Below are 23,830 nucleotides of genomic sequence, written 5' to 3'. Positions count from 1 at the left end.
TTAAAAACAAAACATTGTTTTGTTTAAAAATACAAGGTCTTTGTTGCATTACCCCCTGGAAAGTAGGCCCTTGTGCTCCTCATAATACTAATAATAATTGGTTATTGTCACAAGTAGGCTGCAATGAAGTTACTGTGAAAAGCCCCTAGTCGCCACATTCCAGCACCTGTTCGGGGAGGCTGGAATGGGAATTGAATCCACGCTGCTGGTCTTGTTTTGTATTGTAAGCCAGCTCTTAGCCCACTGTGCTAAACCAGCCCCATAACAAAAATCTATTAAAAGTTGTAGGTCAGGTAAACTCCATGATATACTTTGGAGTTTTCTAGACCCTGGCCCATAACACCACCACGTCCCCCAAAACAGGCAAAGGAAAAGCAGGGAATATATTGTCTGTAGTGTTTGGTATTGGATCATTCCAACTAATCAGAAGCCACCCTTTTTTTTTTGAACAATAGGTGTGTGCCATGGCTGCAGCAAAGCTCAACACTATACTGCAGACAAAGGAGATAGTCAACCGAGATGAAGCTTGTTTCCTTTTGGGGAAACTGGAGGAAACCTTGACCAAGTCCATCCGAGAGAGAACTGAAACCTACTCTTTCCTGATCCCAATAATACGAACTCTGGTGTCCAAAATCTATGAGTTGCTGTACATGAATCTGCACTTGCCAGCTCTGCCTCAAAGCAACGGCAGTCCTTCTTTCTTTGAAGACTTTCAGGAGTACTGCAGATCTGATGAATGGCGCGTTTACATTGACAAATATGTATGTAGCATCGTTTTGGTGTTCTGTAACCCATTAATGGCCCCACATTCTCCGCCTGGGTCTCTTTTTCTGGTCATTTGGGAGAAAGGTGAGGGGAATTGAGTATAAAAGTAGGGAGGTTTTGCTACAGCTGTACAGGGCCTTTCTGAGACCACATCTGGAAAACTGAGTTCAGTTTTGATCTCCTTATTTGAGACAGAATATAATGGCATTAGAGAAGGTTAAGAGAAGGTTCACTGGGCTGATTCCTGGGATAAAGGAGTGGCTTATGAGGAAAGGTTGAACAGGTTGAGCCTAAATACACTGCAATTTAGAAGAATGAGAGGTAATTTTGAAAATATTTATTTACCGGGGTATGGGCATTGCTGGCTAGTCCAGCATTTGTTGCCCAACCCTAGTTGCCCTTCAGAAGGTGGTGGTGAGCTGCCTTCTTGAACTGCTGCAGTCCCTGAGGTGCTGTTAGGAAGGGAGTTCTAGGATTTTGACCCAGCGACAGTGAAGGACGGCCGATATGTTTGCAAGTGGAGGTGGTGAGTGACTTGGAGAGGAACTTCCATGTGGTGGGGTTCCCAGGCATCAGCTGTTCTTGTCCTTCTAGATGGTAGCTGCCGTGGGTATGGAAGGTGCTGCCTAAGGAACCTTGGTGAATTCCTGCAGTGCATCTTGTGGATGGTACACACGGCTGCCATCGTTCATCTGTAGTGGAGGGAGTGAATGTTTTTGGAAGGGGTAGGAATCAGGGGGCTGCTTTGTCCTGGATGGTGTTGAGCTTCTTGAGTATTGCCTGAGCTGCACTCATCCATTACACTCCTGAGTTCTGCACTGCAGATTGTGGACAGGCTTTGGGAAGGTCAGGTGGTGAGTTACCTTTATTGAAACATCATATTCTGAGGAGACTGGATAGGGTTGATGATGAGAGGGTGTTTTCCCCTTGTGGAGGGATGTAGAACTAGGAGACAGAGTTTAAAGAACATGGGGTCTCCCATTTAAGATGGAGATGAGGAGAAATTCCTTCTCTCTTTGTGGGTTGGGAGTCTGGAATTTTCTTCCCCAGAGAGCAGTGGAGGCTGGGTCATTGAATATATTCAAGGCTGAGAGGTAGATTTTTGATTAACAAGGGAGTCGATGGTTATAGGGAGTGAACAGGACAGTGTGGTTAAGGCCACAGTCAGATCGGCCATGATCTTATCGAATGACGGAGCAGGTGGGTTGAATGACCTACTCCTGCTTCTATTTCTTGTATGTGTCATTGTGAACCATTGAGTCTGTTATCCTGGTTTTCAGATCATTCCGTCGATGAAGCAATATGAAGTGGAAACATTCAGCAAAGGCCACGAGCGCATGGCAATCTTCTGGAAGGGATGCTATGAAACTATGATGGTGAATTTGCACAAGAGAGATCGGGAGAAAGGAGAAAGCAAGCTCAAGTTCCAGGTGAGGGGGTGGAATCTGCAAACCGCCGATTAATAAAAGAGATCTTTTCTCATTTCGTCTTTTTTTCACCTTCTTCCGTCCTTGAAAGGAAAAAAATGAGAAAATCTGGAACCTCTCAATCCTAGTCAGCCACCTCTTTGTGTCTTTGAAACATAATGCAACTGATTTATTGGCGAGGATTTGTAACCCTGCATTCAAAGAGCAGCGTAAGAGGTGCCCAGCTCATCCTCCCGAACCGAAGGATAATGAAATATGCCAGACTATAGTTCACAAATCTCAGCTCCCTGCTGCCCCCACCAACTAATAACTCTTGATTAATGCTTATTAACCCATATTGGCTCAATCCTGCAACAAATTGAATTTAAAGTTCTCAGTCTTGCATTTGAATCCCTGCCCTCATGTCCTTGCCACTGCTGTTCTCTGTGACTTCCTCTCTGAAAACTCTGTATTCCTCCAAATGTGGCATCTTGTGCATCACCAATTTCCTCTGTTTTACCATTAGTGGCCATGCCTTCAGCAGTCCAGGCCTATGCTCTGAACTCTCCTCTGAAACATCCCCACCTTCCTTTAAGACACTCATGGATACTGTCCAATACCAATATGTTTGATAATGATTCCATCAGGGACATTTTATTGCCTTAAGGATGCCAAAGAAATGCACTGTGTTGTTGTATGGGTTTGGAAACTCTGGCATTGGTGAGCTGTTCAAATTCCAGAAGTGAATGGCTGTGCCAGCCCAACAGTTCTTGAACCACTGTCTGTCAAGATACTTTTTCACACTGAGTGTCCATGCTCTCAACACACCAGAACTTTAAATTTCTTTGGACGGCAGTGGGTTTGGTAATCGGAGGGAGCTGATTTGAAGATACTTGGCAAAGGAACCAGCAGGGGAGGATATGGGAATTTTTCTCTGTAAGCAGGGAGTTGATCAGACGTGCAATCTGCCTTGAAATGGTGGTGGTCTCGGAATCAAAAGGATTTGGATTTGTACTGAAAAAGAAGTAAAATACAAGAAAAGAGCGAGGCAGACCAATTGGAGAGCTGTTTGACAGAGCTAACGCAGGCACAATGGACTAAATGCCCTCCTCACTTTCAGTGCCGTATGATTCATAATGTGGTAACTGAGATGCCCAAATATTTGCCCATTAAAATTGTGCACCTAAATACACAAACATACATCAAGAATTTGGCGTAGATGGAATTAGTAATGACAAGATACATGTGGATGAAGATGGCCATTCAACCTATCCTGCTCAGACATCCGAAAGAACCTTCAATTCAACCTCTGCCCCCAATCGCAGTATCAAATTGTATGGTTCTGGTGTTTTTCCTCCACTCTCTATGACTCACCCACCTGTTAATCATTATTTGGTGAAAAACTTTCGATGTTTTAATTACTCTTTTTCTTTTTGTTTTGTCTCGGTGCCAGGAGTATTTTGTTGAACCATTCACCCGCAAAGCCAGACAAGAGAACCTGCGTTATAACAGCATGTTGAAACAGCTCAACAGCCAGTACACAGCGACGCTGAGGCAGTGGAAGGCGGCCCAGCACTATTTAACCTGTGAGCGAGGACCATGGGCTGATAAGTACGTGGCTTGCAATAACCTCTGTGAGATGTCATAGTCCTGTACTGTGAACTCAATATCCTATCAGAATTTCACGGGTGGGTGTGTGACTTTAGGTTGACATTCTTTGCTATATTTGTTTCTGGGATATGAGTAACACAGCCAAATACACACTGATTTCCCCACCCCTCATTGCCCTGAATTGGCCGGCTTTTCTGGCAACACTGCAGAGAACATCAGTTCAGTGTGGGGCTGCAATTATGCCTAAACCAATCTAGGAGTAGCAATTTCCTTTACTGGTAAACCAGCTTGGAGTTTAACTGCCAGCTATTCATTTTTTGTGTCAGGTGTTAGCCTCTCTCATTTAATGAGACAATTAAAGTTGTTTGCTTTGTTCCACGTGAAGCCAAATAAAATGTTAAGTACGCACCGATTATTGGAAACACGACACTGTAATGTTCTCTGTTGGGTCTATCAGGATGCTCAGAGAATGGAGTGTTAACAAAGAACATCAAGCTGAGTTATTGAACAGAGCTAATTTATTTTACACTACTAAATTAAAGATTCTAACCAGTCAACAAGGAATAAGTTGTGAAGTAAAACAATACAAAATATCTTACAACAGAACTCTTGTGTTATACACCTGGGGTTGGATTCTCCGTTTTGGAGACTAAGTCCCCACGCTGGCATGAAAACGGTGGTCTTTTACGCCAGGAAAACTAGCGCAAAACAGCCATCGATTCCTCATTTTGCTGGGGGCTAGCAGGGAGGTAGCATAGAGCTCGCAGCTCTAGCTGCCGATACGGCCCTGAGCATTTACGGTTCCGTGCCTGCGCATGCGCACGGCAGCGGCCGTGCCGTGCTTCGTGGTGGACTCAGCCCGCGGGCCCGGACTGCAAAAGTAGTGCCCCCCCCTTCAGCCGCTCGCACACCCCAGACCGCCTGCCCACAGTGCCGCCAGCCCCAAATAAAGCCCCCTGCCCCGAATGAAGCCCCCCCCCCCCCCGGTGCGGATCGTCCCTCCCCCGACTGCGGCAGCGCCGGACTGAGTCCGCAGCCGCCACGCGAGGTTCCCGAACAATGTGAGCACATGTAACCCACGCCGTCGGGAACTCAGTCGGTTGAGGAAGGAGCATCGTGGGGCGGGCCTCGGGCATTGGCCTGAGGCCGCGGATACTTGGAGCAGTACGCCACTTTTCAGCGGGCGGAGAAAATGAAAACCGGCGCCAATCCCGATATTGGCATCAAAACGGAATCTCTGCCCCATCGCTGAACGCTATTTCGGCAGCAGGGAGCAGAGAATCCAGCCCCCCATTTCTCTCATGCCTTACAACCTTCTCCCAGAATCCCATGAAATATCACATGATATTTATATCACAGCTCCTTATCTCCTCTGGTGGTGAATTAGCTTATTGTTAACCCTTGTATTCCTTACAATACACATATTGTTCCAAACTCTATTTGAGATATGCAAGGCTAAATCTTTCTGGCCCACACTTAACTCTGCCAGGCACCAAGGCGTTAGCCGTGGCTGAGTATGTAATAATCTCTGTGGTAGCATTCACATTCACAACTCTTGAGTCAAGTCCCACTCCAACAATTTGATCTTGTAATTCAGGCTGACACTGAGGGGGTGCTGCCGTGTCAAAGGTATCGTCGCTTTGATGAGACATTAATCTGAAGTCCAATCTGCAGTCTCAATCAGAAGTAAAAGATCTCTATGGCACTACACGAACAAGAGCAAGGGAATTCTTGATGTTATACTGGACAATATTTAGCCCGTGGCCAATTGCCAAAAACAGATTATTTGGTTGTTATCTCATTGTTGTTTGAGGGAGCTTGTTGTATGTAAATTGGCTGCCACATGTCCTACATTACGACAGTGTTGACAATTCAGGACTGTACTTCATGGGCTGTAAAGAGTTTCGAGGATATACTGAGGTTGTGAAAGGCATTATGTAAATGCAAGTCTTCATTTTTATGAAACTTTATTTCAGCTTTCTTGACTCCTGTTCCAACTAAATTGCGAAATAACCACCAAACCTTCCTGGCCCTCATGATAGCTGCCAACCTCCACCGTGACCTCAACGCATCCATTTTTGAAATCCTCACCTCATCGCCTAAAGGCCTGGTTTCTGCTCTGCTCTTCTGGCTGGTTTCCAGTCCTTCATCCCGTGTAGATTTCAGCTCAACCAAAACCCTTTTTTCCCCTATGTCATGCCCAAGTCCCATTCACTTATCACCCCAAGTCCTTTCTGGAGTTCCATTTAATCTCCTCAACCCAACATTTTGAATTCAAAATTCTCATCCTCATATTGAAATCCCATCATGGCCTCTCCCCTCCCTATCTCCCTCCAGGGCTACAAGCCCCCCCCCCCCCAACATTCTCGTATGCAGTCCTCTCTTGCCTGTGCCCCAATATAAGCGGCTGCACTTTCGCTGCCCAAGCTCTGTAATTCTCTTCATTAACTCCTCTCCATCCCTCAGGATGCAGTAGTTAGCACTGCTCCTTCACGGCGCCGAGGACCCGGGTTTGATCCCGGCCCCTGTTTACTGTCCGTGTGGAGTTTTCACATTCTCCCAGTGTCTGCATGGATCTCAACCCCACAACCTTGGCCACGCTAAATTGCCCCTTAATTGGAAAATAAATGTATTGAGTACTTTAAATTTATTTTACAAATTAAAATTTTAAAAACAGCATTTTGACCATGCTATGATCATTTCTTTTATTTTGTCAGTTTCTCTGTGACAGACTTTGGAGTGTTTTCTATTGTTAAGACACTATATAAATGCACATTGTTGTCAGCTTCTGATTTAATTGATCATTTACTCCTATTTATTGTGCTAGAAAACCGGATTTTATGCATTGGAAATTGTCCAGTGTGGAAAACTATTCCCGCATGAGGTTTAAGCTGGTCCAGGACTACAGCTTTGACCCCCATACTGATGCCAGTGCACTACGTGATAATCTTGGTGAGTGCCTGAACCATTTGGGGCTCAGTTTAATTTCAATGTCTGTAACATGAACCAATGGCACTAAAGCAGTTGCTTTCTCTTTGGAAAGTTTCTCACGTATAGGTTCGGATTCAGAATAAGATGGTATCCTGCTACAGGATCACATCTCCAGCTGCCCCTGCCATCTATTTGCATTTTTTAAAAATACACGTTCTATGGATCGGATTAGATCGGGTGCATTTTGCCTGTCCCTTAACACTCAAAATATTAGGAATAAACTTGGCTGGAATTTAAAATGGCCACATGCAAAATTGCCTAATGTCAGCTCCTTCAGTCTTTGTGGCCTTTTGTGAATATTTTAGACTGAACTCAGACTATTCTCCATCTGTATAGGGGTCCAGCAGACTGCACCATCAAATGATTCTTTGCTGCTGCAAGCAGTGAAACAGGCCAAGGTCAGTGACCTGGAGGATGATCGCCTGGCTGATGAAGATCTGAGCGTGCTCAGTAACATGTAAGTGCTGTCTTGTCGGAATGTCAGTCTGGAAAGCTCTCAAATGCAGCCCCCTGCTCCACCATCGCAAAAAAAGTGTTGTGATTATGATGTGTTTGAAATAGTAAATGCCTGAGGGTCGTGATATAGTGGGGATGAACAGAAGCATTTGAGGCGTTGAAAGCAGGTTATGCACTAGTTATCGAGTATTTGAGAAAAATAACTAAAATATTGTCTTATTCCCCCTTTCGCAAATAATTCTACAGTTGAAAATCTCACCGGTTTTCAATGATTCTTCTTTCTCCTCTGCTGTGAAGCCATTTAAAATGAAAGAAAGTTAAATGTAATATATACCACACTTGATGCCATGGTTGATATATGCATGTTTCCCAGTCATCTATTATGAATGATTTCTTACTTAAACTTGCAACACGTTAACTTACAGTATAACACTGACTCGTCAATTGATTGAAGACTGTTGAATTTAATATAAATTGCATTTTTAATTGTCCTCCAGAATTTATTAGAACTATCACTTTCCCTTCAAGCTTCACAAATGCTTGTGCAAAGGTTTTGTACTTTATAGAATTGTACAATATCACTGTACAAAGTGAAATATTGCCACCTGGTGACAGCAAAGATCTATGCTGTTTCTCAACACTGCCATCATTAGGGTGCTGCAAATATGACGAGTCAAAAGCAATTTCCACATTACTGTTGTATTTCATCCTTCCATGCTAGCAGGAGTGTGCCATTTAGCCCCTTGAGCCTGGGCTAAATTACAGATTTCACATCTTTCCTCGGGAATGGTTTTCTTCCGGTATGGCTCATCAGCTGCACCGGATGTGAACGGTAGACTTATTTCTCTCGAGGTTGTCAGTGTCATCGTATCGCTCAACTGACAGTGAATTGAAGAAGGTGATCATTGTTCTGCTTGAACAGCCTGTCTGGAATAATCTCAGACCCATGCAGTGCAGTAGGAGGCCATTTGGCTCATTGCATCTGTGCTGACTCTTTGATTACTCTCACTCCTCAGCTCTGCCCCCATTGCCCCACCTATACTGCCTTTTCAATTATTTATCCATTTCCTTTTGAAAGTGACAGTGGATTATGCTTCCAGGCAGTGAATCCAAGACCAATTTAACTAGTGATGACACCAATTTAGTTAGTGTGAATGGCTTTAAATCCACAGTCCAATTGATTTAATCCATGCCAGTGGGATATACACTACAGTCCATCTCAATCCGGCCTCTTGCTGTTTTTAGCAACGAGAAGGAGGAGCAGAATCAGAAAGAAAAGCTGGTGATCTCCGAGGACTGTGACCTGATCACCATCATGGACGTCGTGTCAGGGCGCCTGGAGGTCACCACCCAGCACATCAACTTTTTTGATGGGAGCGTGGACAAGGAGGAAGGTAAGAGATGGTCCACATACTCTGAACTGGAAAATCTCCCACTTTGCAAGAACCTCTTGTTAAACCGTGCCACCTTTTTTATTCACCTCAGGCTGTAAATACGTGTGAGGAAAATTGGTTTATTTTTGAATGATTGAGTAAAGGCTACTTTGCCTTCAGTTGGGGGATTGTATTGGTCCATCCTAAATAACAGTCAGTTCTCTTTAAGTCTTGGTATGTTGAGAATCATGTAACACAGGAAGAGAGTGTTCAGCCTGTGCCAGCCCTTTGAAAGTACGTTCCAGCTGGTCCACTTTCCTGCTATTTCCCCACAGCTCTGTAAATTTTTGTCCTTTTAAGAATAGGTAGATGCTTGATGACCAGCGCAGACAGGCCGGACCAATGGACCTCTTTTTGTGCTGTAAAATTCCGTAACTCTATTTCACCCATTCCCTCTTTAAAGTTACTGTGGAATCTGCCTCCACCACCATTTCAGATCATAACATCTCTCTGCGCAGAAGGAAAACAACCTCCTAATCTCCCTTCTGGGTCTTTTGCCAATTACCTCAGATTTGTCTCCCCTGCTTACCCTAGCCATTGTGGTTAACCCTTACTTTCCCTATCAAATTCCTTCTTTACTTGAAACAACTCTCTTAAAAGTCGCCGTAGCCTCCTTAAACCACTTGTGGGGTTTCCAACTGAGCTGGAAACATTGCAAGAAATCAGTGAAACAAATGGTTTCTTCCAAAGCTCTCGTGTGAGTGGAAAGGTAAAAGATGTTTACTGATTGCCCGAACTGTCCTAGGGGAACAGTGCATGGCTACACAATGGTTAGACACAGGCTGGCAATCAGATGGGTTGGTTGGAGGACTGTCAAACAAAAGCAAAATTTAGAAAGAATTGCTCCGAGGAAGTGTGCTATTAAAAGCAGATTGGGCCATGTTGAGGAGCTGCAACATGCTTCAGAGCAGAGCCAGAAATTCAACACTAATCTCTGCCATAAGTAAGCTCGGAGAAAGATCATAGGGGCATTAAAAACTTTTGGTTCTATACGCCATTCAATAAATAAGTTATAGAACAAATAAAGTACAAGACAGGCCAGTTCCCATCTTCATAAAAGTCATAAATAGTATGTACATTATTGAGACTTTGAAGAACTCAACCTGGCATGATCTCTCACTGCACTGGGGAGTTCTGACGAGTGGAGTGCCCCACTGTACAAAACGGGGCTAGAGGCCGCACGTTGCCCATTCAGGCCCCTTATACAACGTGAGTTGCATTGAATAGCAATGTGTTTCTCGGCACTGCGAGCACTGAGAAACACGCAGCTAAACACGCTCAGTACGGGACATTGTTCCCTTTTGGGACATGTTGATTGTCATGTGCAAAATGCTTGACAAATTCTTTAGATTTGCTTTCACTGAGCACTGACCTTTGTTCTCCCAGAACACATTCTGATATCTTAACTTTATGTCACTACTGGCACCTCCTCTCCTGCCATTAACGTTTCCTCTGTCTCCTGACATACTCAACCTTGTTGCAATCTCTCTCATCTCCCGCCAACCACTGACCTTCTACTCTGCTCCAGTTGCTCCAGCCCCTCTCGTCAACAGTATTTCATATTTCTCCCTCTCTTTCGCTCTAAAGAAGTCATACGGACTCAAAACATTAATTCTTTTCCTCTCTCCACAGATGCTGCCTGACCTGCTGCGTTGTTCCAGCATTTTCTGTTTGATTTCCAGCATCTGTAGTATTTTGCTTTTATGATTAACAAATTGCATGTGCCCTCCTTGAGTATTGCATTTTGTAAATACGAATACAAACTGTTGGGGGATGTGTGACCTCACATCGTTTCTGCACTTCTCTTTTATATAAGGACATAAAATGAAAATGTGGTTTTTTTGCACTGCAGGGGTAGGGCACGATTTTAAGTGGCCCCTCTCTCAGCTGCGTGAGATCCACCTGCGCCGTTACAATTTGAGACGCTCGGCGTTGGAGATCTTTCTGATCGACCAAACTAACTACTTCCTCAACTTCAAAAAAGAGGTGAGACCAAAATGAATCCTCAGAATAATGGTGCTCATTGCCTCAGGCAAGTGGAAATTCTGCCCCAAAAAACAGCAAAATGTGCCTGAGCATCCCTTCGCTCCCATCACTCTTGTCTGAGGTGATGGTTTACTTCATATATTCTTTTTCCACTAATGAGACCCATTTGCTTCCCACACCTCAATGAAACTGGAATACGAACAGGAGGAGGTCATTTAACCCCTTGAGCCGTCCCACCATTCAGTGTGATTATGGCTAATTTGCAACGTAACTCCATATACCCACATTTGACTCATCGCCCTTATTACTGTTGGTCATCAAAAATTTAGTTATGCCTCTTAGTTCCGGACTCCCCAACCAGCAAAAACAGTGGGCGGGATTCTCCACTCCCACGCCGAAGTGGCCGCGCCGTCGTGAACGCCGTTGAGGTTCACGACGGCGCGAAACAGCCCCGGTCCCGAACGATTCAGGCCCTGACAATGGGCCAGGATCGAGGCCGCGTCATCTACACGCGCCAGGCCTTGTCGCCCGCGTAAAAGCGGCGCCGCATAGATGACGCGGCCGGCGCCGCATAACGGGCGTCATCTGCGCATGCGTGGTTGCCGTCCTCTCTAAGTCCGCCCCGCAAGAAGATGGCGGACGGATCTTGCGGGGCCGCGGAAGGAAGGAGGTCCTCCTTCACAGAGGACGGCCCGACGATCTGTGGGCACCGATCGCGGGCCACCCCGCATCTGAGGTACCCCCCGGTGCAGGATCCCCCCTCGCCCCCCCGCAGGCCGCCCCCCCCCCCCCCCCCAGCGTTCACCCACCGCTCAGGACTGCAGCGACCAGGTGTGGACGGTGCCGGGGGGGAACCCGCCGTTTTTGCCTGGCCGCTCGGCCCATCCGGGCCTCAGAATAGCGGGGGTGCCAGAGAATCGCCATTTTCGGTGTCTCCGGCGATTCTCCGACCTGCGGCCCGCGAAACGCGACCGGGCCGTTCCCGCCGCTTGGGAGAATCGTGGGAGGGCGTCGGACCGGCGTCCCGGGAAATTTTGGCGGCCCTGGCGATTCTCCCAACCGGCGTGGGAGTGGAGAATCGCGCCCAGTTTCTTTTTATCTTCCCTATTGGTTCCCCATAATACTTTGAAATTTTGACCAAACTATTTGTTAACCTTCTAAATTACAGGAAAGAGAACCCCAGTTTATGCAAGATCTCCTTGTAAAAGGTATCATTAATGTAATCCTAAAGTGCATTCGCTCCTAGGCCAATATATCCTTCGTACGGTATGATGCTCAAAACTGCTCAAAGTAACTCCCAAGTGTGGCCAAACTAGAGCTTTATATGGCTGAAGCATGACTCTTACCCCCTTGTATTGTCCTCCTATTGCCAGCTGCCTATTATCCTTCTCGATTATTTTCTATAACTGCTCATGATATTGTAACAATATGTGTATCAGGGCTGCCAGTCTCTTTGGAGCCCCACTGTTCTAGCGTTTCATCAATTAGAATCATTTTAAGGTCCAAAGTGGATGATCTCATGTTTGCGTACATTGAAATCCATTTGACACCATTTTGCCCACTTAACATTATAAAGTGATATTAATAGATTACGCTTCCATTTATGCCGACTATCTTGGTATATAAGCAATATGTGGCTCATGATCCCATCAGCTAAGTTGTTATTAGCTAATAGTTAATTGTGAATAGTTGAAGCCCCAACATAGTTCCTTGAGAGATACCACTAGTCATATTCGCCTGTTATCACGACGCTCTGTCTCCTTCCACTCAACTAATTTCCTAACCAGATCCATAATTTGCCTTCAGTACCTTGGACTTCAACTATAGTTAACGATCTCTTCTGAGGATCGTCATCAGATGCCTTCTGGAAGTCCATATAAATAACATCCATAGGCATTTCCCTGTACAATAATCCAGTCATCTCTGCAAAAAATTCAATCAGGTTTGTCAGGGATGACTAACCCCTTGCAAACCCAAGTTGGCTGTTTCTCTGATCAGCTGAAACTTTTGAGATGTTCACTCATCTTATCACAGATTTTTGGTTAATTGCCACGACTACTAAGAAACTATTAGGGTAGTGACTGGAATCCTGAATGTAACGTGTCGTCATCTGCAGGGAAACTAAATAAGAGAGGGCACTTTTTTCTGAAACTGAGAAATAACTGCTGTGTAAGTCCAAGTCAAAAGGTGGAGTGGTTGCATTGCTTTCCTCCACCAGTCCCTCTTAGAGCATTGTTCAGACATAATTGAGATCAGGGATATATTTGTGTTCACTGCTGTCCTTTGCCACTCTTGCCAAATGATCTGTTCTTTCCTTCCACCTCCATTTCAGGTGAGGAACAAAGTCTACAGCCGTATATTGTCCCTGCGACCGCCCAACCTCTATGGCACACGATCACCCCAGGAGCTGCTGAAGGCTTCAGGACTTACACAGGTATTATTATCATAAGGGTTAAACACCAACCAGAAATTTCCTTCAGCAGTGGCAATGTTGTCACAACATGAGCCGCAATACTGTTAAGGCTCAGGGTTCCCCCTTTGCAACAGGAGGCTGCAAAATAGGAAAAGGTGATGCATGCAGATTCATCCCCAAATAATGAATTGAAAACAAATATGTGACATTGGGATTTTCCAGCCTTTCCCGCCAGCGAGATCTTCTGGTCGGTCCTGCTGAAGGTGACCCCCACCCCCTTCCCAGTGACAGGATGGGCAAGCCGTGCAAAACGTCGTGGACGTTGGCAGGACCAGAAGATTTAGTGGCGAGCCGCCTCCACCGCTGGAAAACATGCCGTGCGGGGAGCCAGAAGACAATAGCAGTGAATTCTGACCCTACAAACCCGGGCAGCTGCCGGAGGTAGGGTGGGAACAGGAGGAGGCCATTCAGCCATTCTAGCTTGTTCCTCCACTCAGTTAGATTGTGGCTAAGCTGTACCTCAGTTTGATTTATCCTAGTTGATTCCATACTCTTACGTCACACCCTTTGTGTCTTATGGTAGAAGTGCGCTTAGTTTTCTCATGAGAATCACAGTGGATGTAAAAGTTCATCCTTAAGCTCTGCCAGTCATTGCTCCTCATGAAATGCACGTCACAGGGCACGTGCCTAAATTTAAGGGATCAGATTATTAGAGATATTTAGCAATAGGAGGAGGCGATTCAGCCCTTCATACCTGCTCCACCATTCAATGAGATCATGACTGATGATCAACTCCACATAACAGCCTTGGTACCATATTCCTTAAAAAGAAAAAGTAACAAGTCTAAAAATCTCAGTTTTTAAACTTTCAATTAACCCCCCCCACAGAAGGTTTCCCACCAGAGGAAGTCGAAGGGCACTGTAAATTATTCCATGTGGGGTGTGTACTGAAAAGTTGCCAGAAACCCAAAGATGCATATTAGCAAATGGTCATCATATAGCCATGCACACTGATACAACAAATCATGACTGGCTGTAAAATGATGGAATACATCATTGGGAGATTGCAGAGGACATGGTGGCGTAGTGGTATTATCACTGGACTAATAATCCAGAAACCCAGGCCAATGATCTGGTGACAGTGGTTCAAATCCCACAACAGCTATTGGAATTTAAATTCGATCAATAAATCTAGAATATAAATAGAAGGAAATGTGCCACCCTCATCGGTCTGGGCTACATGTGGTTGACTCTTAAATGGCTTAGTGAGCCATTCGACTCGAGGGCAATTAGGAATGGACAACAAATGGTGACCTTGCTGTGACGCCCACATCCCATGAAAGAATAAGGAAAAAAAGATACATAATAAATTATCTCATGCTGTGAACAATTGGGTTCATGTTTGACCTTGGAAGAAACAAAATTGCATTTATGTAGCACAACATTGCATCCTCCTAACGTTCATAGCATTGTGCAGCCAATTGATTTGATTCTGAAGTACACTGTATGTGGTAAATCATGGCACTCAGTTTGCAAACAGCAAAGTCCCACCGACGAATGTTCAACAGATCCATTTTTGTCAACATTGGTCGCAGGGAGCAACAAGAGCATTGTGACCAATGGCCTACTCCTTTCCAAATAGTGCCATGGGATCTTTTACAGTCATATGTGAGCCGATAGATGGGACCTCAGTTTAACCTCATGTCCTCAACATGTCCAGCTCTGGGAAAAGCAGCAGTCCCTCAGTATTGTACTGAACCATCAGCAGAGGTTTTGAATTCCTGGTGACGATTGATTCCGAGATCTTCCTCACAAGTGAATAACGTGACAACATCTGTCCTCTTCTAAGCAGTCATACGGACTCGAAACATTAACTGTTTCTCTCTCCACAGATGCTGCCAAACTTGCTGAGTTTTCCCAGCATTCTCTGGGTTTTTTAACATTTCAGATTTCCAGCATCTGCAGTACTTTGATTTTATTTAACCTACTGCCAGGGTGTGATGATAATGGCTGTTAGGATTGTGGGACAGCCCTGCTTAATTTTCTTCCTGTGGGTTTTTTCTACCTCTGAAGCCCAAATCTTTCCAAAGGTGACCATTTATTAGAGATTCAACTGGACTGATAAAGATAGTTCAATGTGCTGGCAACTCTCCTATTTATGTTCCATTGTCCTGCACGTTATCCCAAAGTGATGGGGTTAGGAGAGAATAGAAGACTCACTTGTATCTGTTTTCTCCTTCAGAAATGGGTGAACCGAGAGATTTCAAACTTTGAATATCTCATACAATTAAACTCCATCGCAGGAAGGACTTACAATGACCTTGCTCAGTATCCAGTGGTATGTAGCAGAATAATTTTCAAATCCAGCATGTAAGTGTGACTAGCCATTGGCCTGCTAATTGCTGTATGTTTTGTGAAGTGACCGGGACCATCACCAATGCTTCTTTGCAGTGAACCTCACTGCAAAACAAAGCCACAAGTTCAGTGCCTTCCAGTTGACGCTTATCCCCAAATTTCCCCATATCATTGATAGCTCCCCATATCATTGGACAGGTCAAAGGGCTGTAAAATCTTGCTGAATTGACATGGCCTTTTCCCAAATCAATCACTGCCCTTTTGCAAAGCTCCTTTCACCAGTTGCATTTAATGCTTTAAAAATAAGGTGCATTATGTCTTCCTCTCCAGGAGAGAGCTTGAGTCCAGCTCGTGTTGCTGGAATGGAAGTGAAGATCTTGCATCTAGCTTTCAGATGTGTTTGTACCAAATTCAGAACACTGATGAGTCTAAATCAAACAGCTCAGTGCAGATGCAGCACTTGTGGTATTGTATTTTGATGTTCCGAATGTTTCTATGCATTTGTCACATTGGGCAGGATGTACTACATCCTCAATTAATCCATTACCTTCAGGGAATAGTTTTTACAAGAAGTGATAAGGTAGTGTTCCCAATATTATTGTGTATTCACTAAATCCAAGAACGCTAAAATCTGTATTTCAAACGGACACAAGGTAGGGTCTGGTCACATCTCAGACAATTGACACATTGGTTTCTTGATTTCAGTTTCCTTGGATTCTCAGTGATTATACCTCAGAGGAGCTGGATTTGAACAACCCTGAAGTCTTCAGGGACCTCTCCAAGCCCATTGGAGTTGTGAATGAAAAGAATGCCAAAGCTGTCCGGGAAAAGTGAGAACCTCTTCTGAACTAAAATTGTCTCCTCTATCCTACTTCTTTCCCTGTCGGAACTTTCCTACTGCCTAGAGGAACCTGCAGAACTCTGTAACAGACTCTAGCCAATGTCACCCTAGACCCAGATTTTTTTTAAAAGATGTACTGATGAACAGTCAGACTGTCTTCTCTCCACTGTCCCTGGACCCTGTGTGTTGTGACTCCTGCCAGTTTTTATTAGGCATATTATGCACTGCTCTCTTGTGGGGAGATTGCTTCACATCATCTTAACCATGTCAGGCAGGGCTTAATGTTCAGGCTCATACCTGAGTTTTAAGGTCACGTGCTCAAGATCTACTCCGGAGCCTTCAGCACAACATCCAAGTTGACGCTTTGCTGCAGTACTGAGAGCATGCTACAACTTTGGAGATGCCTTATTTTCACAAAAAACACCGGCTGTCCCCTCAGGTGGACATAACAGATCTTATGGCACTATCCAAAAAAGAGCAGGGCAACTCCCGCTGATCTGCAGGCCAACATTTATCCCTCAACCAACACATTTGAAAACTTGAGGGTGAGGTCTGCGATCTCACATGCCCACCAACGGTACACCCCACTGCAAGTTTCCCAGCGGCGTGGAGTGGATTCAGTGGAAAATCCCATTGACAATGGCGGGAGCAGAAAATCCTGCCAACAGCGGGCTGCCGGGAAGCATGCGACAGGGTGGCCAGAGAATCTTGCCCAGATTGTCTGATCATTATCACATCACTGCGTGTGGGACTTTCCTGTGAGCAAATTGGCTGCTGTGTGTTCCACAGTACGGCTGTGACTCCTCCTTGTCCTCCCAAGAGGGTGTTGATGACCAGGGACTTCCATTGGATTGGTCCATGATTATGTTTGCAAAGTACTGCAGTGATTTACCTTTGCCACCTGCAGTATGATTGACCAGGAAGCTCTGCTGCTCTTACCACCTGCCATAAGGGGTATTGGAAGAATTTACAACTTGTTTGGCCAGGTTGTGAACACCCCTTCAGTGGCTATCAAGTCCAGAAGTGGGACTTGAACCTGGAGCTTCTTGCCCAGCAGTAGAGTCACTACCCACTGTGCCGCAAGATCTCCCTACAGCTGTGACTGTACTTCAGAAAGTATTTCATTGCTGTGGAGCACTTTGGGACGTAAACGTTACTTTAAATGCAGCTTCCTTGTCTGTCGTGCCATATTTGAGAGGCTTGAAAAACAAAGGCATCTTGAATTAAATGAAGGTTTCCATCAGTTACAATTTTGGAATATGATGCTATTGATTCAGTGATATTTATCTGCAATCGATGACCAACTGCCTTTTGTTTAACTTTCTCTGTCAGTTCTAGTCCAGCCTAGCATAGTCTGATGCTGGTGTTTGCCAGATTATCATTTTTTATACAGCTATATCCACACACATTGTGACAGAAGTCAATAAGAGATGTTGAGAGACTTCTGCATCACCTCACAAATATTGCCTTTCACAATAGAGAAGATCATTCTTTGGTCTCATTTTGTAAGCATATAACCCAGAAAGCTGTTTGCTCTGAGGTCCCCACAAGACACTCATCTGTCTCTTTCATCTTGTGCTATAGGTTTGATAATTTTGAGGATCCAACAGGGACGATTGACAAATTTCACTATGGCACTCACTACTCCAATGCAGCTGGTGTCATGCACTACCTGATCCGGGTTGAACCCTTCACTACTTTGCACATCCAGCTACAAAGTGGCAGGTAAAGTTCTTTCTCAGATACTTGACTGTCTCCATTAATGAAATATCAGCAGGGTGGGAACTCTTTTGTCACATGGATATTCAAGAGGCTGACTTTGTGCCAACTTCTCAAGCCAGAGATTGGCAATAAATGCTGACCTGACCAGCTTCACCAACATGCCAAGAGTAACTGACATGATTTGGGTTGGTGTGGAGGGAGGAGGTTCAAATAGCTTTATAGAAGGGAAATGCCCCAGAGGGAGGGGTTCATTTGACTAGTGGACACTGGGTACTGTAGTGGTAATAAGACCATAAGGACATAAGACATAGGAGCAGAATTAGGCCACTCGGCCCATCGAGTCTGCTCCGCCGTTCAATCATGGCTGATATTTTTCTCATCCCCATTCTCCTGCCTTCTCCCCATAACCCCTGACCCCCTTATTGATCAAAAACTTATCTATCTCTGTCTTAAAGACACTCAGTGATTTGGCCTCCACAGCCTTCTGCAGCAAAGAGTTCCACAGATTCACCACCCTCTGGCTGAAGAAATTCCTCCTCTTCTCAGTTTTAAAGGATCGTCCCTTTAGTCTGAGATTGTGTCCTCTGCTTCTAGTTTTTCCTGCAAGTGCAAACATCCTCTCATGTCCACTCTATCTAGGCCATGCAGTATCCTGTAAGTTGCAGCTCACTGAGCTCGTAATCCAAAGGCCCAGATTAATTCTACTGGGCATGGGTTCAAATCCCATCGAGGCAGTTGGTGCTATTTAAATACAATTAATAATTCTGGAATACAAAGCTAATCTTGATAGACATTAAGCTATTTAGGGAAGGAAATCTGCCATCCTTACCTGGTCTGACCCACGGCAATGTCGCTGACTCTTAACTGTCCTCTGAAATGGCCGAGTGAAACGCTCAGTTCAAAGGCAATTAGGGATGGGCAACAAATGCTGGCCTTGCCAGCGAGGAACACATCTCCTGAAAGAATAAAAACACTTCAATGCTGGTCTTTATTACTTTGGGAGGCGCAGCATCATTTGTGGAAGAGATGTTTCTAATGATTATACTTGAGGTGTTTTTCATGGCAGCTGGATGTGACATCACTGTCTGATATTAGCAACTAACTGACCCCTCAGTATTGATGTGTTCTGGATTTTATGCTCCTTTAACTGCAGTGTTTTTATAAATGCTACAGCACAGTTGGACACTAGTGACAGCAGGACAACAGGGGAAGAAAATTGTCAGTAATTCCCAGATCAGACAATTTCTCCCTTGCCCGGACACGATGCTATAAATCCACATTCAAAATTTCAAGTTGTCTTTCTTGAGAGAAGAAACTGAAAATGGTGTAAAAAGCCCATCAGTAGCCTGACAAAGGGTTAATGTTAACTTGACTTTTCACCTTACGAATGATAACCGATTTTTTTTGTTTACTATTCCCTGTTGTGGTTTGATTTTTCCGACATTTACAGTGCTCTGTTACACATAATGTGATGAACTATAAGCTTTATAATGTCTATTTATTCCTTTCTATACTACCTTTATCTTCAAGGTTCGATTGTGCGGATCGCCAATTCCATTCCATTCCTGCTACGTGGCAGGCTCTCATGGAGAATCCCAATGATGTAAAAGAACTCATTCCTGAATTCTTCTATTTTCCAGAATTTTTAGAAAATAAGAACCGTGAGTATTTCAGCGGAACTGATCGAGGAGGGGAGTTCTGTTTCAAACATGTTTCTGACTTTGTTATTTCGAGAGGGAGACCGGACACAGACTAGCTTCTTATGCAATGTATAATCCGTTTAAAAGATCAATTCCCACTTAGCCCAGCAAATCCAAAATAGTGTTTGTGCCCAGTAACATTTTGTCACGTAATGAACAGTCTTCGAATCTAGAGAACAGCTATATTTCTAGAGAATTCAGAATCTGAATTGTTTTCTTCTCGAGGCTTAGTTAACAAGGCATCATCTGTGAACCTCCCACTTTTTACTCAATACTATAACCCCACCCTTGCTCAACTGCTCTCTGCAGGTCTGTAACCGTAGAAATTTACATGATAACTGGTTTATTGATCTATTGTTGGAGTGCACTGATTTAATGAAATACTTTGTAACATAGCTTCTCATTGGAACAATTGTATATCTTCCAAAGGCAGTTTCTTAGTTTATTTAAGTTAGCTTGTCACCAAGCACTGACAGCTTGGACTAACACATATATTTCTCAACTATTAAAGAGCTGGACCTGGGACGTTTGCAGATTTCCAAGGAGAGGGTTAATGATGTGATACTTCCGAGATGGGCCACGTCACCTGAGGACTTCATCTACAAGCACAGGAAAGCCCTGGTGAGGACTGCTTCGTAATCTCTATATTTTAATGCACGAAAAGTATATGGAGAATTGAATTTTTCAATTCTTAACTTGCCCCATTCCATCATCTCACGCTAGTCAATCATGCCCTAATTTTAGGGGATACGTTTAAAACAGGCCACCATTTGAATAAGCCTAAACCAACAGGTAGTTGCATTAATGTTATTTTTTTTGTTGCTAAAACATACTTTATTTATAAAATTTGTAAAAGTACATTCAACATTTCAAATTGTATATTACAGAAAGTGCAATGAAATTCATGTTTTCTCTATACAGTTTGATGCAACCTGAGGAGCCTCAATCCAATTTTTTATTAATTCATGGGGATGAGGGCTTCACCGGTTGAGCCAACATTTGTTAACTTGATCTGAGTGGCTTGCTAGGCCATTTCAGAATGCAGTTGAGTTTTTTTCTCAATTTTTCCAATTAAATGGCAATTTAGCGTGGCCAAACCACCTACCCTGTACATCTTTGGGTTGTGGGGTGAGACCCAGGCAGTGGTGAGGGAACCAACAAGAGGGAAAAACATACTTGACCTCATCCTCTCAAATCTGCCTGCTGCAGATGCATCTGTTCATGACAATATCGGTAGAAGTGACCACCACACAGTCCTTATGGAGACAAAATCCCATCTTCACAATGAGGATGCAGTCCATTGTATTGTGTGGTACTAACACCGTGCTAAATGGGATAGACTTCGAACAGATCTAACAACTCAAGACTGGGCATCCATGAGGCGCTGTGTGGCATCAGCAGAATTATATTCAACCACAATCTGCAATCTCATCGCCCACTCTACCATTACCGCCCAGCCAGGGAATCAACCCTGGTTCAATGAAGAGTGCAGGAAAGCATGACAGGATCAACATCAGGCATACCAAAAAATGAGGTGTCAACCTGGTGAAGCTACAACACAGGACTACGTGTGTGCCAAACAGCATGAGCAGCAAGTAATAGACAGAGCTAGGCGATTCCACAACAAACACATCAGATCTGTGTTCCTGCTACATCCAACTGAGAATAGTGGGGACAATTAAACAACTCACTGGAGGAGGAGGCTCCACAAATACCCCCATCCTCAATGATGGAGGAGCTCAGCACATATGTGCAAAAGACGAGGCTGAGGCATTCGCAACAACCTGAAGTGCCGAGTGGATGATTCATCTCGGTCTCCTCCAGAATTCCCAGCATCACAGATGTCAGTCTTCAGCCAATACGATTCACCCAACGTGATATCAAGAAATAGCTAAAGGCACTGGATACTGCAAAAACTATGGGCCCTGACAATATTCCGGCAGTAGTACTGAAGACTTGTGCTCCAGAACTTGCCACACCCCTCGTCAAGCTGTTCCAGTACAGATGCAATGATGGCATCTACCCGGCAATGTGGAAAATTGCCCAGGTGTGTCCTATACTCAAGAAACAGGAAAAATCCAACCCAGCCAATTACTGCTCTAACAGTCTACTCTCCACCGTCAGCAAAGGGATGGAAGGAGTCATCAAAAGTGCTATCCAGCAGCACTTACTCGGCAATAATCTGCTCAGTTTGGATTCCACCAGGGACACTCTGCTCCTGACCTCATTACAGCCTTGGTTCAAACATGGACAAAAGAGCTGAATGCCAGAGGTAAGGTGAGAATGACTACCCTTGACATCAAAGCAGCATTTGACCAAGTATGGCATCAAGGAGCCCTAGCTAAACTGGAGTCAATGGGAATCAGGAGGGAAACTTTGGAGTCAAACCTTGCACAAAGGAAGATAGTAAGAAGTCTAACAATACCAGGTTAAAGTCCAGCAGCTTTGTTTGGAGTCACTAGCTTTCGGAGCGCTGCTCCTTCATCAGGTGAGTCACCTGATTAGAATATCCCTCAGCACATTCCTGGACTTTGGAATGTGACAATTTGCAACACTTGGTTGCGGACACTTCTTTGCACTGGAAGTCCAAAGAGCGTCTTTCACCGAGTTGATGGTCCTTCTGCTGCAGTTGATGTTTAACTTGCTGTTCATCCCTGGGAACGGTCACAGTGCACCCAGCCCTATGTCACAGAACTTCATGGGATGAATCTCGACAGAAACCATTCCATCTCTTCCTGGACTCTTTGCGAAGGCACGGGGCGCAATTCAGCAGACAAAAATTTAAGTCCGCTTTTGGGCGTGTTTGGCGGGGTGTTTTGCAATGGCTGCAATGCCGAGAATCACCCTGCTATTCAATGGCACAGTTTTTGGGGGCCTCGGGGACTTTCTCCCTGCCAAGGCCACACTCAGAGACATTTACTCGTCAGAAAGACCTGCTGCTGGCAGACCCAATCTTCCCGTCCGATACTTACAGCCTCCTGCCCGCTGCCACCCCCTCCCCCCAAAAAATCTAGTTGAGGCCCATGGGAACCCCACCAAACCTGGTTGTGTCAGGGTGCCTGGGTGGCACTGCCAAGGTGGCCAGGTGTCAGGGTACCACCCTGCCCCGTCACCGACCACCCGATGGTCTCTAATGGCCTACGAGACCGAGGTGCCATTAGGCCTGGTCCATGCTTGTGTAGACCAAAACTAAATGGCGAGGTCTCTTGCAGGCTCATGTAAATATGCAGATCTGGATCTTGTAAGGCAGAGTGAGTCGGGTGACTCGCGATCGACCTGTCGCCTGGCGCAGAGCCCAATTTGGGGCTCTCGCGCGATTAAATCATCAGCCCGGATCCGTGCCGAGTGCAACAGGGTCGCTGAATCGTGGCCACAAGCAATTAGTTGCCTGTTCAAACATTGTACATTTTCAACTTCCTTTGTGCAGCAACAGTTGTGATTATTCCCTAGTTGGCATCTCATTTAACTGCAGTGAGTGCAAGAACAAAATGTAACTAAGAAACAAAAACAGAAAATGCTAACTAAGCAAATTAGGCCGGCTCTGCAGAGGGAGAAACACAATTGGCTGAATTCTTCAGTCCCCCAGCCGCATGTTTCTCGATGGCGTGCCATTCTATGGCAGCGGGATTTACTATTCCTGTCGCTTGTCAATGGGATTTCTCGTTGAAGCCACGCCATGCGCCGGAAAACATGTAGGCGGGGGTGCTCTGCCAGTGGGAAAAGTGAATCGCAACGGCCGGAGAATTCCACCCAAGGTTTCTCGTTGCCGATAGATCATTGACTTGAAATGTTATCTTTAAATTTCTCTTTCCGCAGATGCTACCAGACCTGCTACATTTCTGTTTTTATTTCAGATCCCAAGCATCTGTTTTTGAGTTTTGTAAATCTACACCTTGATTTCATGTCCTTTTGCCTTTTGTGTGATTAAAGCCTTTTCTTATCCGCTCTGACTGATGTGTGATTTGTACTAAGCACTAATTGACGTTTAAATAAAGCTGAGGAGGTGAAAACAACTGGGCGAAAGGTTACTGGACAAAAGAAACATTCATGTTATGTATTTGATTAACGTAATGGCACTACCACATTATACTGGCCACCACAGATAGCCAGCAAATCATGTTCATATCAGCGCACCCACTATAAGCAGTGCA

At 44.8% G+C, this 23,830-nt stretch overlaps 1 protein-coding gene across 2 annotated transcripts in view; it reads left to right on the top strand.

Moving 5' to 3' along the window:
• The window catches only part of nbeal1 (neurobeachin-like 1), a 384,125-nt gene that overhangs the window by 319,450 nt on the left and 40,845 nt on the right, over positions 1-23,830 (top strand). For both annotated transcript variants that reach the window (XM_072481723.1, XM_072481715.1), the window contains 13 exons: positions 456-761; positions 2,046-2,195; positions 3,625-3,782; positions 6,610-6,734; positions 7,110-7,230; positions 8,475-8,623; positions 10,515-10,648; positions 12,981-13,082; positions 15,304-15,399; positions 16,122-16,246; positions 17,842-17,982; positions 19,510-19,640; positions 20,191-20,300. In XM_072481723.1, the coding sequence (XP_072337824.1) occupies positions 456-761; positions 2,046-2,195; positions 3,625-3,782; positions 6,610-6,734; positions 7,110-7,230; positions 8,475-8,623; positions 10,515-10,648; positions 12,981-13,082; positions 15,304-15,399; positions 16,122-16,246; positions 17,842-17,982; positions 19,510-19,640; positions 20,191-20,300 (1,848 nt within the window). The remainder of the gene's footprint in view (positions 1-455; positions 762-2,045; positions 2,196-3,624; positions 3,783-6,609; positions 6,735-7,109; positions 7,231-8,474; positions 8,624-10,514; positions 10,649-12,980; positions 13,083-15,303; positions 15,400-16,121; positions 16,247-17,841; positions 17,983-19,509; positions 19,641-20,190; positions 20,301-23,830) is intronic.

The sequence above is a fragment of the Scyliorhinus torazame genome, chromosome 2 (genome assembly GCF_047496885.1).
Source record: "Scyliorhinus torazame isolate Kashiwa2021f chromosome 2, sScyTor2.1, whole genome shotgun sequence".
NCBI classification, from domain to species: domain Eukaryota; kingdom Metazoa; phylum Chordata; class Chondrichthyes; order Carcharhiniformes; family Scyliorhinidae; genus Scyliorhinus; species Scyliorhinus torazame.
Note: the sequence above shows the minus strand (reverse complement) of the source record. Positions and strands in the feature narration are given on the sequence as shown.